At 41.2% G+C, this 11,176-nt stretch overlaps 1 protein-coding gene across 2 annotated transcripts in view; it reads right to left on the bottom strand.

The window, feature by feature from the left end:
* Positions 1–1,443: 1,443 nt before the first annotated feature.
* LOC137383054 (uncharacterized) overlaps positions 1,444–11,176 on the bottom strand; it is a 33,589-nt gene continuing 23,856 nt past the window's right edge. Inside the window, exon 2 of one of the 2 annotated variants that reach the window (XR_010977348.1) lies at positions 1,444–3,439. Coding sequence is in view for 1 of the 2 variants with exons in the window: in XM_068055649.1 (XP_067911750.1) it covers positions 2,727–3,389 (663 nt within the window). In the remaining variant the exon portion in view is untranslated. The remainder of the gene's footprint in view (positions 3,440–11,176) is intronic. The other variant, XM_068055649.1, reaches the window with a different exon arrangement.

Below are 11,176 nucleotides of genomic sequence, written 5' to 3'. Positions count from 1 at the left end.
ACCTATAGCTTCCTGCTTTTTGCCACGCCCCCACCCCACTTTCTTGAATAGTACTGTTACATTTGTGGTTTTCCAATGCGCTGGGATCTTTCCAGAATCTAGGGAATTTTGGAAGATTATAATCAATGCATCCATTATCTCTGCAGCCACTTCTTTTAAGACCCTAGGATGCAGGTCATCAGGTCCAGGGGACTTGACAGCCTTTAGTCCCATTAGTTTTCCTTGTACTTTTTCTCTTGTGTTCGTGATTGTTTTAACTTCCTCCCTCCATTTTGCCTCTTGATTTTCTGCTATTCTTCGGATGCTTTTTGTGTCTTATACCCTGAAGACAGATACAGAATACTTGTTCAATGTCTCTGCCATTTCCTTGTTTCCCATTGCTAATTCCCCAGTCTCATTCTCTAAAGGCCCAACACTTACTTTAGCTACTCTCTTCCATTATATATATTTGTAGAAGCTTTTACTGTCTGTTTTTATATTACTTGCTAATTTACTCATTCTGTAATGTCTCCCTCTTTTTTAAGTCATCCTTTGCTGGTTTCTAAAATTTTCACAATTTGTACACCATTTGATACCATTCTTAACTTTCTTAGTTAATCATATACCCACAATAATATCCCTCCTTTTCCTAATTTATGATGGAGGTGATATCCATCACTCTCTGACATTTGTTGACATGGAAGTGTAGCTTTAAATCCTGAAGTTGTGTCCCAGTTATGCTTTCCTCCATCTATCTGCCACAAAATTTCTGGACTTCCTTGGCATAAGGCACCAATTGCTGGTGCCCTACCCAGCAATAGCTAATTAAGCTAGCCTAGCAATAGTGTTGGAAGGCTAATAGCAGTCCTACCATGCAGCAGTTCCAGCAATGCAGTGCAAGCATTGGAATATCAGGCCCAGGTAGTCTAAAAATGATGTGGCAGCATTCGAATCATAGAATGTAACAACACAGAAGGAGGCTATTCAGCCCAGCAGACTGGCTCTTTGAAAGGGCTGCCCAGTTTACTCCCACAACCCAGCCTTTTCCCAATAACCCTTCAAATTATTCTTCTTCAAGTACATATCCAATTGCTATTTAAAAGTTCCTGTGGAATCTCTTTCCTTTATTTTGATCTCTAAATTCTAATCCTCTTTACTTATGTATACACCAGATAGCTTCATAAACATTTCTTGAATTCTAGAACATTAGTTTTGAAAGCTCTTTGATAGGGAGTTTAAACATGGATAACAACAGGAATAAGCAATTTAACAGTCAACAACAATATCTAAAATTGAATACCTGAGAAAGGGAAACAAATCCTTCAAAAGCTATAATGTCATATAACCTCAGCTGGGTGTAATGAGTTCTTTATGTTGTCTTATGCAAGATTAACTGAGATGCATGGAGTCCAGTTCATTGAAGATCTCTAACAGGTTTATTAACAGCTAAACTATTATATACAGTACAGAGCAAACTATTTAAAAAACTTTCCTCTAGGTCTTACAGTTACAAAATGACTCTGGCTTGGAGTCACATGACTACATCCTGGTGCTTAACACATTAGCATACGGAGATCTTAAAAGGACATCACTCTTAAGGCAATCATGCAACATCCCCTTTCTTTCCAAAGGTAAGTCCCGTATGCTACAAGTAAAAACACATAAAATTAGATAACATCAGAATTAGTTATAGGGGATCTAGATTATAAACTTTACAGGTATAAGGATAGGAATTGTGAAATTTACAAGTATAGAGGCTTATAAGTCCATATATCGTCTTGGTGGTTTGACAACTCTTGCTCAGGGTATTTGTGTTTCATCTGTTGCTGTTCTTTCTGAAGTTTCTCCCTTTCTCCATTCAGTTTCTGTTACTCTGCCTTCAGCCTGCCAATACACTCTGTTGCTTTTCTCAAGTTGACAACTTTTGAGGCCTTGTCATTCTTGGAAAGTTCCGACATCTCACCTCAAAGAGCCAATAGACAATGCTTCAACTCATTCCTCCTCTGCCTCTTCAGGACATTGTGTGTCCTTCCCCTCTCTTCATCCTCCGCATCTGAAGGCCTGGGGCTCAAGGTTGAAGACTTGTTGGGGGAGGGGTACTTGGCCTCGTGGAGGTACCTGTCCATTCTGGCTTCTTGTGATGCTGGTGGTTCTCTAGAGAGCAGAGGTGAGGTCCCACATTGTTGTGCTGTTGCTGGGTTTCCAGGCTGCACCGTTTGATGCTGACCAGAGTCTGCGAGTGGGTTCCGGTCCTTGGAGATTTCCCCTTGGCAATGCTCTCCACTGCCAGTTTTTGCTTCTCAGTAGTGACAACGTCAATCTCTACTTCTGAGTTGCTGGAGAGTAAGGAAATACTGCCTGTTGACAAAGAACTTTCACCATCTGAGTTTGGGTCATCATTCTCTTGGGTGTGGCATCTCTGAGAAGCGGCTGATACTCTCCAAACCAGAACTATTGAGATCCTGGAGGACCTGTGACTCAATGCGGGAATGCTTGGTCTCTTCTGCTATTAATGGGTACCTTGGTGATCTCGTGAATAGTGATGATGTTGAGGTCCTTACACGCTGGTAGTCTTTCCACTGCTAACATGTCTAACAGGTAAAATATTTGTGGTTTCCATACCAACTTGCCATAGCTGCATTGCATTGTTAGTGTGCCACTGGAAGGGATGGGTGACCCATTGTATGCAGATAACTTTGCAGTTGTCGGTTGTATCATTGATTTCTGATGACTCTGGTACGTATCCTTCAAGATTCGGACCGGTAGGATATTTGCACTAGTCCTGGTGTCAATCTTAACCCTGAGTGTGCGTTTGCCAGCTTTCTTTGGGCACATGATGTTAACAGTAGCGACAGCTTCCAGTTGTTTGACTCAACACAATGTGTCAAGTTCACTATGTGAAACGCCTGCTCATCTTCTGGCTGAGAATCACTCCACTCTGATTCTTGTCTCAGGTCTGTTTCACTGTAGACTTCGTGTATCGGCTTATGCAGGACTCTGGTGAACTCCTTGCTGCGGCTGCCCTGTCGCTGTGCCTGTCTTCTGTTTGTTTGTGTCCTACTGTGAGTTCTAGCTGCGTCTTTGGAGCCAGATTTCTTGCATAGGCAGACCCAGTGTCCTTTTGCACTACATGCCTTGCACATACACCGTGAGTTGGACAAACCACACTTACCACATGGCTTGCTTGCCTTTTGAGACTTGATTATCATGCTGATACTATTGGCTGCTCCTAGTGCTTGCAGATGTTGTTGTCCTTCTACAATGGTTTTGTATTTCCTGCCATCTTCTAGCAGCACATCAATGCTTTGACCTTTCTTTTCCCCAAGAGGTCTTTCTGAAATGCTTAAATGGGTGTTGAGACAATCACTAGCTCCGTATAATAAAAGCAAAATACTGCGGATGCTGGAAATCTGAAATAAAAACAAGAAATGCTGGAATCACTCAGCAGGTCTGGCAGCATCTGTGGAAAGAGAAGCAGAGTTAACGTTTCGGGTCAGTGACCCTTCTTCGGAACTGACAAATATTAGAAAAGTCACAGATTATAAGCAAGTGAGGTGGGGGTGGGGCAAGAGATAACAAAGGAGAAGGTGTAGATTGGACCAGGCCACATAGCTGACCAAAAGGTCACGGAGCAAAGGCAAACAATATGTTAATGGTGTGTTGAAAGACAAAGCATTAGTAGAGATTAGGTGTTAATACACTGAATATTGAACAGCAGCAAGTGCAAACCTGAAGAAAAACAATGGGTAAGCGAACTGAACAAACTAAGATGAAATGAAATAAATGCAAAAAAAAGATGGTAAAAAATGTAAAAAAGAATGTAAAAAAAGGAAGCACACTACAGCCTGCCGGACTGAACATTGAGTTCAATAATTTCAGAGCATGACAGCCCCCCATTTTACTTTCATTTTTAGTTATTTTTTCTTCCTTTTTTTACATTCTTTTTTACATTCTTTTTTTTGCATTTATTTCATTTCATCTTAGTTTGTTCAGTTTGCTTACCCACTGTTTTTCTTCAGGTTTGCACTTGCTGCTGTTCAATATTCAGTGTATTTACACCTAATCTCTACTAATGCTTTGTCTTTCAACACACCATTAACATATTGTTTGCCTTTGCTCCGTGACCTTTTGGTCAGCTATGTGGCCTGGTCCAATCTACACCTTCTCCTTTGTTATCTCTTGCCCCACCCCCACCTCACTAGCTCCATATAGTTGCTCCAACAGCTCAGTTTCTGAAAAATCGCATTTTTTGTCCTTACTATGGCACCTACTGACAAACTGATCTATTGATTCCTGTGGCTGTTGCCTGTAGGATATCAATTCCAGGTGGTGAATTCTAAAATTTACTCTTAATCGGAGTTGACCTTCTGGCACTTTCCATATCTTTGCGGGATCTTTCTGGTCCTCTTCAGTTGTGCCAGAGGTATTGATTCTGTGTAACCCCTCATTTCCAACTGCTATCAGTATTTTTACAGCTTGCATCTCTGGTTCTATAACCACTTGATCTGTGAAGCATAACAGCATTCTGTGTTTAAAAAAATTGAATTTGGATAGGATGCAACAAAACTAAAGTGACCCTCTTCAATTATTTCAATTGGCATAGGTCTTGAAGTCACACCGATGGATACAAGATGTGAAAGCTAATGACTTTACTTAAAATTCTTCTCTTGCTATATTAACAGAGGCGTTAATTCATTTATTTTAAATAAGTTAACTTGCCCTCTAAAATGAATGAGGAAGAATAAGTTAAGTGTTTGTGTTTATTATCCCACAGCTTCATTTCAAGGCCAGACAAGGCTCCAATTCTATGGCCTCAATTTTGTATAATTGGCTATAGAACTGATAAAAAAAGGAGGACATTATCTACAAGTTCATATTCGCAGTACATGAAACAACTATGACAATGGGAAAAAGGGCTTGGATCCTGATCAAATAGGTTTCCATAATTAATATTTGTACATTCATAAGTTCAAGTGTTTTTCAAACACGACAAACAATCAGTTCGAATATTTTTGTTTAACATGCCACCCTAATTGAACCAAATGAGTCCTTATAAGAAAAAAACTAAAGCAAGTTGGATAAAATGATAAAACTGCGGCACCTAGGCTCATACTTATTAGTTTAACTACTTTCCACTGGCCTGCAAAGCCAGGTCATCTATATATATATATACCAGGAACAGGAGAAGTCCCAGACGGATGCCAGGAGTAGCCTGCTCAATAGTTTCTCCTATTTCAACCAAGCTGTTCCTAAAATTTCTGCTCCTCCTTTTGTTGTTTAATAATCCACATCAATCCACACAATCCACACAAGGATAGTAGTGGGAAGTTGTGTGTGGAATCAGAGGAGATAGGGGAAGTGTTAAATGAATATTTTGCGTCAGTATTTACAGTAGAGAAAGAAAATGTTGTTGAGAATACTGAGATTCAGGCTACGAGGCTAGATGGGATTGAGGTTCACAAGGAGGAGGTGTTAGCAATTTTGGAAAGTGTGAAAATAGATAAGTCCCCTGGGCCAGATGGGATTTATCCTAGGATTCTCTGGGAAGCTAGGGAGGAGATTGCACAGCCTTTGTCCTTGATCTTTATGTCGTCATTGTCGACAGGAATAGTGCCGGAAGACTGGAGGATAGCAAATGTTGTCCCCTTGTTCAAGAAGGGGAGTAGAGACAGCCCTGGTAATTATAGACCTGTGAGCCTTACTTCGGTTGTGGGTAAAATGTTGGAAAAGGTTATAAGAGACAGGATTTATAATCATCTTGAAAAGAATAAGTTCATTAGAGATAGTCAGCACGGTTTTGTGACGGGTAGGTCGTGCCTCACAAACCTTATTGAGTTTTTCGAGAAGGTGACCAAACAGGTGGATGAGGGTAAAGCAGTGGATGTGGTGTATATGGATTTCAGTAAGGCGTTTGATAAGGTTCCCCACGGTAGGCTATTGCAGAAAATACGGAAGTATGGGGTTGAAGGTGATTTAGAGCTTTGGATCAGAAATTGGCTAGCTGAAAGAAGACAGAGGGTGGTGGTTGATGGCAAATGTTCATCCTGGAGTTTAGTTACTAGTGGTGTACCGCAAGGATCTGTTTTGGGGCCACTGCCGTTTGTCATTTTTATAAATGACCTGGAAGAGGGTGTAGAAGGGTGGGTTAGTAAATTTGCAGATGACACTAAGGTCGGTGGAGTTGTGGATAGTGCCGAAGGATGTTGTAGGGTACAGAGGGACATAGATAGGCTGCAGAGCTGGGCTGAGAGATGGCAAATGGAGTTTAATGCGGAAAAGTGTGAGGTGATTCACTTTGGAAGGAGTAACAGGAATGCAGAGTACTGGGCTAATGGGAAGATTCTTGGTAGTGTAGATGAACAGAGAGATCTTGGTGTCCAGGTGCATAAATCCCTGAAGGTTGCTAACCAGGTTAATAGGGCTGTTAAGAAGGCATATGGTGTGTTAGCTTTTATTAGTAGGGGGGTCGAGTTTCGGAGCCACGAGGTCATGCTGCAGCTGTACAAAACTCTGGTGAGACCGCACCTGGAGTATTGCGTGCAGTTCTGGTCACCGCATTATAGGAAGGATGTGGAAGCTATGGAAAGGGTGCAGAGGAGATTTACTAGGATGTTGCCTGGTATGGAGGGAAGGTCTTACGAGGAAAGGCTGAGGGACTTGAGGTTGTTTTCGTTGGAGAGAAGGAGGAGGAGAGGTGACTTAATAGAGACATATAAGATAATCAGAGGGTTGGACAGGGTGGATAGTGAGAGTCTTTTTCCTCGGATGGTGATGGCAAACACGAGGTGACATAGCTTCAAGTTGAGGGGTGATAGATATAGGACAGATGTGAGAGGTAGTTTCTTTACTCAGAGAGTAGTAAGGGCGTGGAACGCCCTGCCTGCAGCATTTAAGTGGTCATTGGATAGACATATGGATGAAAATGGAATAGTGTAGGTCAGATGGTTTCACAGGTCGGCGCAACATCGAGGGCTGAAGGGCCTGTACTGCGCTGTAATGTTCTAATTCTAATTCTAATTCCTAATATTTATAGTCATTGTTAAGTTGCAAAAGGACTCTTATGCAATACTCTATCAAAAACTTTTGGAAGTCTAGGCATACATGTCACATACCTTTCAAGCATCAATTTGTGATAATGCCTTCTCAAAAAAATCTTATTGAGCTACATTTGCCCTTTTTCCAATCTGCTCAAGTGTTATTGACTGCTTTAACATCACCATCAGTGTTTCATAAATCTCCCTTGTCGCTCTAAGTACCATGGAGTAAAATTCATCCATCCCAGTACTATTTTTTTGCTTCAAATCCTTTGCATCTATTTCAAACCTCAGCTTCATTAACATCAAAGTCCTGAAGCACATATGAGGGTACATTTTATGAGACCCATGCTATTAGCAGGCCTCGCACAGGCCAGAACATAACAGAAGATTACTGGCACACTATCCACAAGCTTGCAGCCATTGATTGTAATATGTGTTGGCTGCATCCAACCGGTATCCTGGGGGCTACCAAAATGTATGCAGTGCAGTGTGTTTGATGTTGGATGGTAAACCTCCAAGAAGTAATAAATTATTGTGACTTCTTCCTGACCATTCTCTTGCTGTTATATTACTGGAAGAGTTTTCTTGCATTATATTTTGCATGTTCTGCTATTTTCCAGTTCTGTCTTGGCACTTTAATCAACCCATCCTATAAGCTTTGTAATCCTTCCTTTTTTCCTAATCTTTTTACATTTTTCTGTTGATCTAATACAGGGCATTATAATGTATTTTACTCCTAAAGCACTTATTATAAAATGCACATCCTATAATGGAAATTCATATTTTGTGATTCAATAACATTCATGAAAACATAGCATGCGGCAGAGATGCAACATTACTACGATAAACCTACTGAGAGTATTTTGAAAAATTCAAAAGTTGTTCGCCCAGTCAGGCGAATGTGATACATTTGAGAAATTATTCCAAATCTGTGCTGTATATTTATTATTTCTTTAGAAATGAAAATCATGAAAAACATGAACTCATATAAGGTTCTTCAATAGTGTCAACCTGACACCATCAGTTTGATACAATCAAAAGATTGTGGAGAATATAATCACACCAACGCACTTCATGTAAATTGACAGTAAAACATAAAAGCTGGTGCTCCAGCAACAAGAGCAAAACACAAACTATTTACTTGAGGAAAAGAACCAAACATTTGCTTCAAGGCCGAGCAAATACCTTTTGTAAACACTTGAGCTGAAAATCTAAAATTTAACATGGAAAACTAAAATACTGCAAGGCTTAGATAAAATACTAATATCATCAAAATTGCTGAAAGTCCCATGGTATAATTATGTTCTTTTAATAGGTGGAAAATTGTGGTAAATTTGCGTCCCAATTCCTGACCTGTGCCTCCGTTGGAGAAGTTCCACACCAAAAGCATGGTTTAATAAATGTAATCCCTCCATTTCTGAAAAGAGCAACAACGTTTCTTAATTTACTAAATAAAGCCTAGTACACTTTGATTTCACAACTGCAATTTGATAGCAGGTGCAAAACCCGGAAAAAGTTTTGACGCGGTGGAATGCCCAATTTCAATATCAATACATAATTAGCATTTTACTTCCGGATTGCTCATCCTCAATGAGCATCTGCAGGCGTGATGCTCACCCACATGATACAATCTTAACTCGACTATTGAAAGAGATCATTCAAATTTGGAGGAGTTGGAGGTTTTGCTTAGAGATGGAATTGTAAAAATGGACTCAGGATGCTCAAAGGCTGCGAGCTGCTTTAACAACACCTTGTTTGATGTACTGCTGGCTTCAGTAAGGAGTAGGAAGGAGATAGTCTCCTGTTGCTGTCACAAAGAAAGTGTGATTGAGGTGGCTGAGGAGGTCAGCAGCAGGAGTATCATGCCCCATACCTGGATCCATTGCTGGAAGTGATTTCATGACCTAACCATGTCAGTAAAGGGGAGTACAGTTGCAGATTCGCTGCATCCTATAGTGCATAATACCCCCACCACCCCCACCCCCGATCCCACTGTATCTTGACAAGCATACTCCATCATATCATTCCTTGCATCCAGTTAAGTTTAAAGAACACCCATTGCATACTTTCTATGCAATTCTTCACCTCCCCATATCTCCATCTACCACTGACACAGCGCAATCCTTATGTGATGTATCTGCAAGATAGTCACCCTCACTGCTTCCATTGGGTGAACACATGCCTTACATACACTCATGGGTCTGTCATTCCCCTTTGCGGGAGAAATGAGCACAAAATACAAGGGAGTGGGAAAGGACCAGAGGTGCAGCTGACATCATCAGAGGAACAGACAATGGAGATCAGTTGCATCTCTGCATTCCTGACCATCAGAGATTACAACACTGGGACTTTACAGCTGCCTGGTGATAGAATTAAATATCTGCTACCCACATCTCATTAAAATTTGATTTGATTTCAGCAACAAGTGAAATATGATCATCTTAATTATGCTCAGTAACATTTTTACATTGCCAGTACTAACCTATATCCACGTCTTGTCCAGGACTTTCACGCATAAAACAGCATTCCTTAGAGCAGTTGATTTCTTCTGCAGGTGCACCATCACAGGACACATGTTAGACATGCGTCAGTGCAGATATGCACACCTAGGTTGGTGTTAAATGGGATCTCACGTGGTTAATCACAATTAATAAGTAAGCTCATGTAGACACTGTTGGTAGGGACAGCTGTGGAGAGTCTCTGTCGGAGGGCACAGTCCTCTCCAAGTTCTGCTCAGTTGGACGCAGATACTGAACCCTGGGGGCCATCAGTGAAAAGTAGAGGGACAGCAGCAAATCTGCAAGGTAATAGCAGTCCTGCCACACACACTGTTCACAAGAGCAGAGAGATTGGAGGAGTCCAGTTCTAACATAAGTGGATTGATGAGACAAGCCTTTGTGAGGATGTCTTCTTCCATGGATAGATTGGTCCCGCTACACCAGTCCTGTAGTGCTTCTGAAAGTCATCTTGCTCCTGGTCTGAGGTTCAGTCTAAGGTAGCCATGGCACCACCCATCCTGATCTTGAGTCTCAATACCTCCAAAGTGCACAAAACATTCTCTCACCATAAATATTCTCAACAAACCCTTTACCAGTGGGATGTAAGAAAGCAGCATGTGAGCGCTGAGTATTTATTGATGGTCGTGTGTCTAACTTTTGATGAGCCCCATGAATTTCCTTCATTTTAGTGACAAGTTTTAGGAAGCCCGGGAAACCCATGCATGTTATGTTAAAAGTAAATCCCAATGAAAATCTTGTTCAAATTGCCTCATTGAAATATAATAAGTAATTTGCCCCTGTGGAGGGGGTTGTGTACATGCATTGAAATGCTTCTGAGCTAAACCTGCAAGTCAGCATGTTGGATCCGGCTTCTTGACGCACTTACATTTTCACCAATTTTAACAACCACCCCGACTACAAACCCATGCCCTCTTTACTATTAAAATTTCCCTCTCTATTCTTGTTCACTCAGTCATTCCTTCCACCTCATCTTGCTGAAAACTTCCTCAAAGAGCATACAGAGTAGGAGAAGGTGAAAAAGGGAAGCTTTATGTCAGATACCGAGAGCTCAATACTGCAGAAAGCTAAGAGGAGTATAGAAAGTGCAGGGATGAACTTAAAAAAGAAATTAGGAAAGCAAAGAGACAGCATGAAAAAATATTGACAAGTAAAATCAAGGAAAACTCAAAGATGTTATATAAATGCATAAAGAGCAAGAGTAGGGCGGCACAGTGGTGCAGTGGTTAGCACCGCAGCCTCACAGCTCCAGGGACCCGGGTTCGATTCCGGGTACTGCCTGTGTGGAGTTTGCAAGTTCTCCCTGTGTCTGCGTGGGTTTTCTCCGGGTGCTCCGGTTTCCTCCCACAAGCCAAAAGACTTGCAGGTTGATAGGTAAATTGGCCATTATAAATTGTCACTAGTATAGGTAGGTGGTAGGGAAATATAGGGACAGGTGGGGATGTTTGGTAGGAATATGGGATTAGTGTAGGATTAGTATAAATGGGTGGTTGATGTTCGGCACAGACTCGGTGGGCCGAAGGGCCTGTTTCAGTGCTGTATCTCTAAAAAAAAAATAACTAAAGAGGAGGCAGAAGACATGGACATTGTTCGTAATCAATGCTTTGGGTTTGTTTTCACAAAAGAGTGGGATGATGAAGACAT

This window comes from Heterodontus francisci, chromosome 1 (assembly GCF_036365525.1).
Source record: "Heterodontus francisci isolate sHetFra1 chromosome 1, sHetFra1.hap1, whole genome shotgun sequence".
NCBI classification, from domain to species: Eukaryota; Metazoa; Chordata; class Chondrichthyes; order Heterodontiformes; family Heterodontidae; genus Heterodontus; species Heterodontus francisci.
The sequence above is the reverse complement of the archived record's forward strand: the minus strand, read 5'-3'. Positions and strand labels throughout refer to the sequence as shown.